Below are 14,365 nucleotides of genomic sequence, written 5' to 3' on the forward strand. Positions count from 1 at the left end.
AAACGTGGGAGCTGCTAGTTTACTGCTGCCACAATGTGTTAGTCTTTTTGTTTTATTGTGTGACTTTGATGAATCCAAACTCTCCTTTTAAAACACAGAAGTCACAAACTCACACAAACAAACTAACAGATCAACACAGTGGTAGACCAGAAAGTCCAGTGTGCTGCAAGACAAAATTACTGATTTTGCCTATGAAGTTCTGTTGATTTGGAGAGATCAATATTTGACTTGTGTAACAGTGATTTTCTGTCAGAAAAGACTGTCTGACAGTAAAGTCAAGTAGTGAAAATATCCAAAAGTATGTGTCCCCACTTCAAATAATCCAAACTATCCCTTTAAAAAGTTTGATGAGACGGAGATCAAAACAAGAAAAGAAGATAATGATGCTAATTACGCAGAAACAGCATTTGAATAGGACCAATCACAAGGGAGAGTACACAGCGTGCTTGTTAACACGGGGACAGATGAGTGCAGTGAGCTATGACAGTCTGCTTTCCTGTCATTGAGAAAACATCCAGTGGTCAGTCGACGCTATTGTGCCATCAATGCCATCGACAGACTTAATAGGAACCCAAGACAGACAGCCTAATCATGAAATCAATAGTCTGTCTGTGAGCGACTGAGGACAACAGCCTCTCGTGCTCCCATCACGCCGCCATCGCTGACAAGCGTTGCGTTTAAAATGCATCAGGTTCACAGTCAGCGTGGCAGAGATTCTCAGTTTTCTCTCACACTGTTTGCTAATAGGCCCACACAATAAATCTTGACAATAAACACGGAACAAGCAGGGTGAGGTGTTACAAACAAACTCATCTAGAATGTTTTTTAATCTCTGCTGTCCGCCTGAAGCATCATGAGCAGTTATTGCATCATCATCACAGTTTCCTCCTCTGAACAGTGAACTTTAGTGGTTTATATTCCAGAAACCTTGACATTACATTTGCCAAGCACCTCATCCTAAAAGCCATTTCTCATGTAATGTAAAAAGTGAAACTACTACACTTTAAAATACAAATTTATTGTATATATTGCTTGTCCAAATATGTAACCTAAGCAGCCACACAGGATCATGTTGGAATGAAGTAAGAGTCTTTCATTTTTCGTTATCATACTTAAATAATACTAGGGCTAACAGAAATGTGTTTTATTTATCTCTGTATCTCCTACATGGATTATTAACTGGTAAGGATGCTGATGTTTTGCCTGGGACACGTAGTTTCAGTGTTTTCACATGATATCATGTATGTAGCCATACGATTCTGGAGAAAGGTTGCCTGTTGCTGATCGGCTGGATGAGTGTTGTGTGGCTTCATCTGAACAACCTTCCAGCACACATCAAAAACAGACAGCTAGCAAACAACGAGGACACATTCACTGAATTTGACAAAAGTGTATCGGATTAGAATCATATATCCCACCTTCAGACCCTTTTACATTGCCTGGAAACTTTGAAAAGTAACCTGGAGATAGCAGATCTAATCAATTCAGGGAGGCTGGCTTAATTAGCTAAAGCTGATTGAATCTTACTACCTCAGTTGTGTTATTTCAGAAGCAAAAATTGTCAGTGGCTGGCTAGAAACAAGAAGCTTTCATCTGAAATCAAGGACTCATCGTTTAAAAGAAAACTAAGAATTTGAGGTGTTGAATTTTCAACCTTTATCAGTTTAAACTGGATATTTGCTGTGTGGGAAAAGAAAATCTGACAGGTATAGCGACAATAATTGAGGGTGGTGGGTCTTTGTGAAGGGTCAGTTGCCTCGCTACTTATTTTTTCAAAACCTGTGCTGCCTGTATTCATTGTGACTTGACTTGAGGGCACTTGTTTTTAACTTTGAGAAGTAACTAATTTCCTTTTTTTGTTGTTGTTGTTCTATTAAATTTAATTTCATGCCTGAATATTCGGTGAGAGTTCTTTCAGTTTTTTGTTTTCTCTTACCTTGACAATTTTGATTTGTTGTGCCTGGTTGTGTTGTGTTTTTTTTGCGTGAAAAGAAAATTATAACGGTGTTTCTGAGCGCTGCTGCAACACCTGCCTTTGAGACACAAGCACACCCAAAGTCAATTTCCTCTGACTTGTTTGTATCACTCCTGTCACACTGATTCGACGAGACGCACACGTCCTCACAACATATACAGCAAATTTAACAAAGTTCTGCTCCTGCCGTTACTGTTCAGACAGAGTGCAATCAGACAGTCACAGCTACAAGCACGCCGAGATGTACTCGCACTCCCCACCATCCCGCTCTTATCTCATCTTTGCTGAACTCAAAAGGCTTCAGCTGCAAGGAGGAATGACTCGGTCACAATTAGGATAGGTGGCTGAGGTTGAGGAGAGGCCTGCTGGCTGTGAAGACGTTTGATAGTTTACCCGCTGCTCTCCCCTCAGGCGGGGTGCTCGCCGCTGAGCCAAGAGACAGCTGGCAGCAACCTCTGTTAAGTCACTCATCTTCGTAATTAAGCCTCACAATTAAAAGGCTTCTTATCTGTCTGTCTGCCTGCCCTCAGGGCTTCAGTGAGGGGAGAGGGGTGTGAGGAGGAGATGAAACGGGGTAAGTCGAAAAGCCAAGAGAGACAGACACTTCTGAGAGCTGCGGGTCAATGTGTTTGAAATTTGAAGAGGAAAAGTGTGAAGAAGAATGCATGTGTTTTTGCATGAATTCAATACTAAAAGCGCTATTGTGGGACTGTCGCAGAGATGCTGTGAAAAAGCCTGGCGCCCTTAAAAAAACACGAAAGCAAAAACTCCCAGAGGATGTCCCAAAAGCAAGCTGTCTCCCCTAAAAAAGAGGCAGCACACAAACACACACAGCCCAGGGGGGGGGGGGGGGGGGGGGCGGGTGACCATCACCATCACAAACACATCTTTAATGTCGTGTCTCTTGTATTTTGGGCTGCATGGTGAAATAAGCCTGCTTAAACTCCTCAAACTTTGTCAGTGGACAAACCATTCATATCAACCATTGACTGAAAATAATGAAAAAAAAATGAAGCCAAAATATCCTGGATACAAGCACTGCCATCTTGTGCTGGTGATGTCATTTGGAGCCAGAGTCTGTACCATAGTGATCGGAGTTGGAGCAGCAGTTTTGAGGTCTCGCCAATACAGTTGGTGGACTCAATCAAGGGCTTAACTGTCAATCATGACGTAAAACCCTCTTGTTTATAGCATCAAGAAACTAATTAAAAACAAAATTATCAGAAAAAAACACTTCTACATAAATCAGCATAATAAGAACTATCTAAACCGACAGAAAAGATCGCTGAGAAAAAATTATTTGATGTGTACTTTGACTTTTTAGTTTGTGCCATCTAACATTAAAAGACAGGAATTATGACTTGTACTGCAGCCAGCCACCAGGGGGCAATCGAGCTTCAGTTTTGGGGAGCTGTCACTGGTATGTTTATAGCTGCTCTTTGGAGAAGACGAAAAAACAGGACAGAAGATTAAAAATCAGTTGAATTGATTATTTTTTTCGAACCCCAACAAAGACTGATTCGATAGTTAATTTAAGAAGATTTCAGCCCTGGTTGATTTGGTGACACCTGCACTTACTGGTGGTGACATCAGGTTCAATACTGCAAATCACAGAACTCTGTGGGGCAGCAAAAACAAATTACTATTTTAATAAAGAAGTCAGACAATAATTGGCCTTGTTACTTCATTCTGTGAGCAGCCGTGATCTGATACCATGCTGTACACGGCGTGAGTTGGTTAACTCGTTAAGAAGTCAGCTGGACATGTGCAGCCTGCAGCTCTTCATCTAATCGGGGTTTCTGCAGGTTTCAACAAGTTACATTTAAGACCTTTTAAATAGCATTATAATGCAATCAAAGACCTGTTTCACATCCCTACTGGTAAAAAAGAGCACAAGGAATATGAAGGAAAATTGTCCCAGCACTTTAATTACAATTAGTGCAGAGTGTGTCGTGCTGGGGCTTCAAATTTGTTCTCTTCAACAGGCCTCAAACAAACACTAAGTGTGTTGTTCTCAGTTACCAATATTAAAAGAAAGTAATTTAACAGAAAACAAAAAACTTATTACATTGAGAAGAAACTTTTTAAAAAAAATACTAGTGTGCTTTGATAAACTCTGAGCGAGCTGCACAGTTTGCATCAGTGGTTATTGTTCCATGTGTATTTTGTAGTTGTTACAGCATGATCAGTTTTTTTTCCCCAAAAAACACATTTAAAAGTGAGACTGATGTTAACGCAACTGAAACTATAAAAATAACAACTGTCCTAAAGGCTAATTTAAGTCAAATGATTGAGTTTTAGACTTTTTCAGGCTTTTTGTGGCCGCTCCTTCTTGTTCTATTACTCCCTGCAACACTGAAAACTGAGTCAGTGTCAAACACTGAAAAACGCATTGTATTTCCTGTGACACTTCACAATAAAAGAGAACTCATGTTGCCAGCTGCTTTTAATGTGAAGCTGCAGCAGTAAGTAATGTTCAGTTTGACTTAACAATAACTTACTACAGCATTTTTTTCCAGGAATGTTGCCACAGACACCCAGTTCTTAATACTGAAAAATATGAATTTTGCAGTGCTTTTATCAGTGGACTGTAGGCATTGTTACCTCACTCAGTGGTAGATAGTGATTTAACTGACATTTATTTAAATGAAAATATCTGAAATTGTTAATTTAACTTACCAGTAGTTTTAATCAATAAACGGCACCCCTCAAGCTCTATTTTCCAGCCCACCTTCAGTTCCTCACTTCATCACATTATTTTTAAGAACGTTTTCTACTTCTGTCGCACTGCTGAACCTTTACATGACTGTAATTACAATGTCTGTGGGCATCAACTCTGATTTGAATTACTGCGAGAGGGGCTTCTGTCTGCCCTTTCAGTCATCCACCGGTGTTCAATCCATTTTCACGGACAGACAAAAAAAAAAGGGAAAAAAAAGAGGCCCACTGCAGCCTGACATCTAAGAAGCGACAGGGGTTTGACGGCTGTGACAGTTCTCCACGCTTCCTGTCCGTCACCCTAAACCTTCCACTGGCTGTCCGTCAACCTAACCCTTCCCTTGTCATCACAGCTCTGTGGCTCTGCAGATAATGCAACTTGTTAATTAGGCATGCAGTAGATTAATTAAACTGATACAGAGGTGTAGGTTCACTATTCTTCTCTGAGAGGAAGAGTGTTGTCATTGCCAAGGTGAGAAGAGACAAACAAAGGCAATGAATTAATGTGCACAGGATGGATTTTCTCACCTCATGTGACTGTTTATAACCTGATCCTGCTTTAGTGTTCTTTTTTATAAGATGTTCAAGGCTTTTACAAATAAAGGGCTGGTTAAACAGAATTGAAGAGTGTCCGTCCACCAGACGACGGTGACAGTGAAAAGGATATCCAGCGAGGAAGATAAATGAAAAGTACTAAAGTGAGAGGTGGTGGAGGAAAAAAGCAGAACAAGGTGAAGAAACATAAAGGATAAAACTGCTGGAGTCAGTGTTTGGGACATAATCCCAGAAGCTCTGATCCTCAAGTGCTGGCTTTAAAAAACACCAATTTAACCTGGCAGTAAAAGGAAAGGAAAAGAGAGCAAAGCGCTTGTTCTATCCGTCTCAATCCCCTCTTTAAAGCAGGACACGTGCCAGGAGTGAACACAGGTGCGAACAGCTGTGAGCGCCGTGAGACTCGGTCTGCCCCAGAAATGGGAAGCCTTAATCTCTGCTGACCCTCTCGATCATCATCCGGTGGGACTTCAGCCACTGTCAACATCCTCAATCATAAACACACACACACACACACACGCACACATACGCACGCACATACACAGCCGACAAACACAAAGACACACTGAGAGGAGTTCTCAGCATGTCTGTCTCTTATGCGTTGTATTCATCCTCACATGTCATTTGATTTATGATTATGACCATCAGTCACTTCTAGATTTCATGCACTTTTCTCCGACTCATCCCGGTTTAGAGGGCTGGTAAAATTACTGTAAACCGCAAAGAAAATCTGCAAAAACTGATTAAAGCTGCTGCTGAAATGTGAATAGTGATGCTTGTAGTGGCCAATCTGTTACAGCTATATACTCAGCTGTGCTGTTGTCACTTTTCCTCCTCTGTCCTCTCTACCTCTGACTGCTCAGTGAGGTTCATCTGGTCTGAGTAAAGTGCTTTAAAGCACCTGTACCAGAGTCAGAATACAGTTTTTTTGGCAATGAGGACTGTTGGTGTTTCTGCCTCTCAGCCTCGGATTGTTTGACTTGGTGCTTTTATTAGCTGATAAAGCCCACAGATGTGGTTGTTTTTAAAGAGTCTTTTGTGGTTTATAAAGGTTCACTGGTGGAGTGTCTTTCGCCCCTTGGAGGCTCGTCTGGGTATAACAAACCTATAGCAAACACAACAGTGTGGCTCCCTGTCGCTTGATGAAGCACTTTACCCTCGTTCATCTGATTGTTTTCATTTTACGGCCAGTACCAGTACCATGTTTTGATGTTTCACTGCATTGTTTCCAGACAGCAGACAGACAAAGTTTGCAACCAGCTGCTGAACACAGTGAAGCATTTAGTGGCTAAAGAGACAGATATTTCTCCAGGAGTTGGTGGAGACCAAAAACAGCTAAAAGTCATAAAATGTAAGTAATATTGAAAATACTGAATGCTAATGTTGCTTCATAGCTGCTGGATGTATACATAGGCAGATATTACACGTTTGCCATAATGACGATATATGTAAAATCAATTAATGCATATGTTTAAGTGAAAAATTAGCTACCACAGGGGTGAGATTACTAAACTACAATTTTTAATTTTGTCAGACAAAGATGGTCATTTGTTAGTGCAGTCCACAACAACTACTTGAATGAGAAAGACACGCCAAAGTCACAACGGAAAGTACACCCCAACAATTTGAAAGGTTGAAGTTAAAATTTGTGAAACTTTTTAAAATGTTTTTTTTTGCAGTACTATCAAACTCTGCAGATGGACTTGTGATATCTTGTGCTTGCTGAGACATATGGGGGCTCCTGGATCGAGACAGATAACCTGCTCCGTCTCTCTATGTTTCTCTCATGCTTGATGGCGCAATTTTTCCTCATCAAACCAAAGACAGGCAACTCCAAAGTAAAGGAGAAACAGATGAGTGAGAGGAACTTCGCCCTGCTGCATCACCTTCACTAATTCACAGCTCACATTCTTACAGCGACACATGAAATGAGAAAAGGCAAAGCATACGTGGAATTGCTGAGCTGAGACAAACTGACATCAAAGGTTCAGATTAACCCTTGACAATGACAGGGGTGGATGTCTGACACAACAAGAGCAGTTTGAGCTCGTTCGACAAGTGACTGATGTGTGAGGTGATGTGACGAAACTGAATGAGATGCGGTGAGTTTTCCATTTTCCTCTGGGGGTTTAGCATCTGATCTAAAGTAACTGTCTTAACACTGACAAGAAGATACAACGCTAACAATCAAATAATTCAATTACAACTGCCTCTGATTCAAAGTAAATCAATTAAATCTGTTTCAGAATAACTCGCTTTAAGTCAAGCACAATGTCTTACAAAGAGCAAACCAAAAGCAGCAGAGTCAAGAAATAAACACTGTAAAAAATAAAGTGTGCTCAACCGACAAAAAGACTCAAGTCAACAACATGGACGTGTTCCTTGACTCATCTGATTTTGATGTTGTCCCTATTTATAGTTTGTACTAAACCGCTTCTCTCCGAAGAATGTTCAGCGTGGATCTCGAAGGTGTTTTCTTTTTTCAAAAACAGGTCAGCGTAGCCCGTATTTCAGGTCACCGCTGAGCTCGGAGGGGGAATAACTGGGTCAAGTTGGGTGAGGGTGTGTGAGAGCGAGACGAGTTAAGATAAGAAAGGAAAACAGAGGAAGGAAAGTAAAAAGAGTACAAAGGGATCTTGTTATTGTCCCGGTGGGGCCTGGCAGCACTTTGGCAGGCCTCAGAGTTGACTATGATACAGGCTGACTCGGAGAGCCAAGGGTGGAGCTAAGGGCAGGGCAGTGCGGTGCGGGGAGGGGGGCTTGGGCGGAGAGTTTTGGGCCTTAAGGTGTGAAGTAGTGTTTGGGGATGTGGGGCGAGAGGGGAGACAGGCAAACTGCAGTTGGCGGCAGAGGAGAAAAGGAAAAAGGGGCTGTTGTTTTTTTTGGTTCAGAAGTGGGCGTGGTTGTGGCCCTGGCCCAGCTCTCCTCCGTGGTGCCCTCCCTCTCTATGGCCGTGCCTCTTGTGCTTCCTGCGCTCCCTCCTGCCCTTGTGGTGGTGGCGCCGGTAACGATGGGCTCGCCGGGCTGTTGGGGCAAACAGAGCGGAAGAGACAGACAGTGAAATGAAAGAAAAGGGCAGAGGATTTATTAAAGAAGTAAGTTGGAGATGGAAAAAGATGAAAGAGGCGACTGGAAAACTGATGTAACGGGACGATGAATCACTGACAAGCATCAGAGGCAGTCAGACAGATCGTCGGAGGGAGGTGAAACCAGGTAAGCGGCGAGGGAAAAGGGATCAAAAAGCAGGAAGGTCAAAACCACATGTTCTCTGAAGAAGGTTTAACTGTTTCCACCACACTGAGGGAATCTGTTTTATCTCTCATGCTGTCGACCGGGCGCCTTTAGCAAGAGCACACTGAGCTAGCCACCCACTCACATCCTCACTATAAGCTTGTTCCTGGGGTGTGCTGCCAAATTAGGCTGCTCCGTCCCTTTTCTGGATTTCACCAACAAAGAAATGTCATCTGCAATGAATGATAACGCCACTATAACTCTGGGCCATAAAAACAACTCTGTCCAAAGAAAGAGAGTCGTTGGAAAAATAATTCTTATCACTTGCAACAGAGGCTACATTATTTCAGCATTTCATCATTACTGTCACCGAGTAAAAGGAAATACAAGGCACAGTTTTGTTTAATATTTATATATATCAACCTTTTGTATCTCCTCTGAAGAAGCAAGGAATTATGCTGAAAAGTTATGGCATCTATTCTGTCTGTTCTGTCATTGTCAGAGCGAGTCCTTTAAAGGTAATCAAATAAATAACGTTTCTTCTGTGGCTCAAAGGAGATAACGTGTGTGAGAGTTACATAACAAAAAAGTCTTATGGCTGATTGTAGATGACAAAAATGCTCTAAAATAAGAGGGAGCTCTAACCAGGAATGACAGACTGCAGTGACACTGCAATGTCATAATTTCACTCCATCTAAAAACCTCTATGTGAGAATATCCGCTGCGTATCATCTTGATTTTAAGTGTTATGACATCCAAATGGAATTCAAGTTGTTTTTTAAAATTTTGCCTTTATGATGGCCAAAACTCCAGTATATTCACTGTATATTCACAGTTAGGCAGTGCCATTACCAACCATCACCTAACTGATGCCAACAGACCTGAAGTATCAATTCTCACCTGTCACAGAGAAAAGAGCTGTCTAAATGTGAAAGGTTAGCGCTGCTTTCAGGTGCTTTCAGGCAGATGGTACACGGCAAACTGGATATCATTTTAGTGAAGGAGAACAGGGCAGTAAAATCTGGTGAGGCTGGCAGAGAATACGGGTGATGGTACCAATCCAAATTTGAAATATTTAAACTTTTTACTCTCTTCTGTGACAGAATTTAAAACCAGGTAATATGTAGCTCCCTCACACAAGGAGAAAACAAGAAGCTAATAATTAATTAATTACATGAAATAATAAACATAAAATTATTATAATAAAAGGCTATTTTCACTGATTTTAAATGACAAACTGCTCTAAAATAAGATATTAATGACAGACTGTACTCCGTATAAAAACGTTAGATGTTGTACTTGTTGTGTTTTTTTTCTTTATGCAAAAAAGCTCTTTGTGATATGGAGCCTAAAAGTCAAATCTCACTTTGGTTGAACATTTTTAGTTCTTAGCAAACATCCTTTGTGTTTAATGAACGGTCAACCGGTTGCATAAAATTTGTTTTGAGAAGTCTGAAAAATCCCACCTCAAGCATAAAGGACTTCAAAGGAGACCCGACCACTTCTAAGTAAGCCCAGGGGATTTTAATTCAGTCTGCAACCACGGTAATCTTTTTGCTTGCAATTATTAATAATGAGAGCAGGGATGGCAAGCCTGAATGCGTGTGGTGACAGGAGCTCCCGGGGGCAGTTAATGTAGGAGGTTCATCTTACAGACCTGTGGTGGTGTGCATACTAAAAATAAGAAAATGTAAATGTGAAAAATGACCTAACAAATGGAAATGCTGCTCTGCCATCCAGCTCCGTGCAAAACCCTGTTGTGTGAAACTCACATTTTATGCAGATGATTTTAGGTCGGTCCCACTTGCCGTTGGCACGACACTTAGCAGTGGGCACATGACGCTGCAGGAAGCCGTCGGCGCACTGGTAGCGCACTACAGAGTGGATGTCATAGTGGGAACGCTTCCGACCAATCAAGAAGGCATTATCCACAGTGGGTGGGGCTCCACAAAGCACTGTAGGAGCAAGAAAAGACAGAGAACAAGACAGAATATTAATCAGAACGTCCATTTCTGTTTATTTTCACATCCTCTGTGTGCATATATATTTAATGCGGTATATTCATACAGAATAAATAAAAAAAATGCCTGGATTCATCTTTAAGTGTGCATGATCAAAGCAGTTAAATGTCACTAATGGTTTCTACATACAGTGTTTATTCTGACTTTTGATGTTTGGTCAGCTTTATTTATGTAGCACATTTCATATGAAAGCAAAGATATATCATACATGTTGAAAACATAAAAGATTCTAGGTACAGTGAGGTGTGTATTCAGTGAACATGTCAACAGCGTAGGCAGGTGCTAAGCCACACAAAGATTTAAAGAGTAACTAAACCTCCATGCTACTTTCCCCCTGAAAACCAATGTAAATGGGTAATTTTTAGTGTTGCTGATTCATTCACCTGGCGGTGGTCAGTGTATTTGAATTCTGCATGTTGTGGTTTAAAGATGTTCAGTGACTGCCCTCTGGTTGAAATACAGCTGTTGTAATTGAATTTAGCTAGTAGTTGATCTCGAGGAAGGTGATATGATGACAGCCTTCATCACCAACCTGCCCTCTAATCAGTTTGGCGGCACACCTCCCCCAGCCCTGCTCTTGAGTGAGACTCTGTGAATTTGCTTTTGATGACTGTAGAAGCTCCACAACACTTCATTCTTTCCCTTGATTGATGATCTCATGACAAACAGCAGGGCCTCAGCACTGTGGTGAAGTTAGTTTTAAGCTGGATATTCAACAGGCAGATCCAGCGGAGTCTTCTTGAATAATTAGCATAAAACTCACTTCACTGCAGTGGCTGCAGCTCCGTGCTGACACTCCTCCGCAGACACACACAGCGACTCTGAACCGCTAACATTCACTCAGCTACAACACAGGTAACCTACCACACAGAAACTGTTACAAAGGGAATGAATGTGCTTTATAGTGACTGTCAAAGTTCCAGCAGACTCTCTGTGTTTCCACGGTGGAAACAGACAGTCTGATAGCAGTGGCTCATGGCTGGTTAGCTCTGACGGTGCTGGCTCTGACTACCTGCTATCTTGCCTCACATACTAGGGAGCCATGAGCCACGCCTCCTATAGTGGTTACCATGTGCACCCCCACCCTACACCCTCCTCAGTTTGATGTCATTTTTCAGCATTTCTCAGAATTTTGCAGGACGTGGAGCTCTTCTGCATTCAAATGGAACCCGTGAACTTGTTATAATCATCTTATAAACACGGTAAACATGACCTCATGAAGGCACCATTAGGCTCAGATCTGGGGGTGAGGTTACACTTTAAACAGAATAAGAAGTATTTTAAAATCAGTTCTTTTACTGTTTTACTGGGAGCCAGTGAAGAGAAGATAAGATGTCAGTGATGTCCTTAGACCTTTTGCTGGAGTTTATTTAATGTCTGCTTTGTCAGTCCAGCAAAAAGTGCAACACAGTTATCTAGTCTACTGGAAATAAAAGCATGGAGCAGCTTTTCAGAGTCTGACTGTGACAGGAAACATCTTTTGATATATTTCTAAGATGATAAAAAGCAGCCTTAGAGATATCAGATATGTGCTTCTGGAAATCAAGCTCAGCGTCTAAAATCACACCCAAGCTTTTTTTTTTTTTGGCATGCTCACATAGTTTTACAGACAAGCGATTCACATCCCAAAAACCACTCAAAGCACAAAATCAAACTGTGGATTAAGTGTCTGTGGGACAGCATGTCTGTCCAAGTCTGAGTGAGTGAGTGGGCAGCTGTCAAAGTAACACAGCGTTTTAGACACATAAAGAGTCGAGGCAGAATCAGAAAAATGTTTACACAAGCTGAGATGGAGAGAGGACTGACACTTTGGTCAGAGACTGACAGCCTGGACAAGCCTCAGGGAAACACTCAAACAACTTTACAGATTTTAAACTCTCTTGTCAGGGGGTGCCAGGCTCACCAGGTGAACGGGTAGTAACTCTGGGAGCCCCTAGATGGCAGCCCTGCAGCTGCGCTTCCTCCTGCCTTTAAACATGATGTACGACAAAAGCTTAAAGAAGTCGCCAACTTTGACATTTCATTTTTCTGAAGCAATTATCAAATAGTGAGAGGAAGAAGCTCGGTCATTAGTTCAGTGCACTGCTGAGGCCAGCCTTCTCATCTGAGACGTAGCTTTGTAATTTCCAGACAGGTAATGCTGTTCTGCTTTCTAAATAAATTATGCTAACCTGAATCTTGATAGCCTTGCTAGCAGCAGAGCACTCTTGTTGTCCTTCCAAACTAATTTTTAATCATACAGTTTTTCACAGGAGACATTTTGACTTCGTCATAACAGGAAAAGCACAGGTGGAACTCATAATGTTCCTCTCTTCTACCTGTTATCGCAATGCAATGCAGCACTTTATCAAGTTTTTAGTTACACCTGTGTTTGCTAGATGAACATCTGCTGTGAAACAAATACAGGGGCATAACCATTGCCTGCTGACGCCAGCAAAACATGCATGTCATTGATGTTGTTTGAGGCCACGACTTTGCAGGTAAAAGTTCACCAAAGTTGAGAAATTAACTACTAAGCAATTAGCAGCAACAAAATGAGGCTTTCTGTGTGAGATATATAATGAATGGGTCACCAAACTGACAAAAGTATTCAAATTTATCATCACATGCAACTATCCACTGAATACGTATCACCTTTATTTCAATAGTTATGACATCCAAATCAAACTTCAGTTCTTTCTTAAAATATTGCCTTATGATGGTGAAAACTGCAGAAAATTTAGACTCTGGTCATTATTACATAAAGCCAGTGAAAATGTTGGTTTTTGAAAACTTGGGCATTAGAACTGGCTAGCCATTACCATACCCAACTGATGCTGATGGACCTACAGTAACAGTCCTGACCTGTCAGAGAGAAAGCTAAGAGCTGCCAGTCTCAAGGGTTAAGGATTGTGGAAACTTGTTTGAGGTGGAAAAACCTCCACGCTCCCCTTATCAAAGGTAACGAACCTATTTTGCCAACAACAGAAACTACCACTGATTCCACCCTTGAATGTGATTTACACACCTCAGTGCTAAAAGCGGTCATGAGAGGACTTAATCAGCCATCAGAAAATGTTTACAATCCCTCTTAATTCCCTTGTCCTTGTCCTAATACCTCTTAAATTCTTAATAAGGGAAAGCAACGTCATTAACTCTGATGAAGGGTTTAATGCCACATTTACAGTTTAATGTGTTGTGGAAGGAAGGGGCAATAAGCACTTCCCTCCTCACTCGAGACGATCACTGACTCAACACAAATGGAAGGCTAAAAGGTAGTTTTCCATTAGGCCTCACCTATGTTCACTGTTGAATGATTTCTCACAGTGGGGGCAAGCAAAGTCAGAATGTATTGGAGTAGGGATAAAAGAAAATGTCACTAAACTCAGGGAAAGCAAATGGAGCTGTGATTTTATGGGAGACGCTTTAAGTGAGAAAGGTCTTTTAAAGAATAAAGCCTGAAGGACATACAGGGCTGCTACCAAGAGAGGAACTCGGTTTCTTAGAAAAAGCCCATGAAAATGTACTTTCTAAAAAACTCTAAAGCTGCTTCTCAATCCTTTAAGCAGTGACTTAAATCATTGAAACAAAAGTGTGGATTTCTGTTTCATGGTAAACCACTGATTAAAGATTAAACATTCAGCCACCACTGATGCCTGTGTTTGTCTGATAGCAGATGAGTCACACACACTGTCAGATATAAAGCAAAAAAGTTGGCATGCATGATGAGATTAAAGACATGATGCACATAATATCTACAAACTCTCCTGCTGTTAGCGGCTTTCTGTGTACCCGTGGATTGTGAAGTTCTTTCAAGATGGCGGCTATAGTTAAATCCGCACCAATCAATATTTGTCCATATTATAATAATGGATTAAATGATTATGTG

General features: G+C 41.4%; 1 protein-coding gene across 1 annotated transcript in view; it reads right to left on the reverse strand.

Moving 5' to 3' along the window:
* Positions 1-6,901: 6,901 nt before the first annotated feature.
* The window catches only part of ncanb (neurocan b), a 172,925-nt gene continuing 165,461 nt past the window's right edge, over positions 6,902-14,365 (reverse strand). The window contains exons 16-17 of the mRNA XM_084723209.1: positions 10,249-10,431; positions 6,902-8,269 (exon numbers count right to left, since the gene is read on the reverse strand). Coding sequence (XP_084579335.1) covers positions 8,133-8,269; positions 10,249-10,431 — 320 coding nt within the window. The 3' untranslated portion in view covers positions 6,902-8,132. The remainder of the gene's footprint in view (positions 8,270-10,248; positions 10,432-14,365) is intronic.

This window comes from Lutjanus erythropterus, chromosome 7 (assembly GCF_056507025.1).
Source record: "Lutjanus erythropterus isolate fLutEry1 chromosome 7, fLutEry1.hap2, whole genome shotgun sequence".
NCBI lineage: Eukaryota > Metazoa > Chordata > Actinopteri > Lutjaniformes > Lutjanidae > Lutjanus > Lutjanus erythropterus.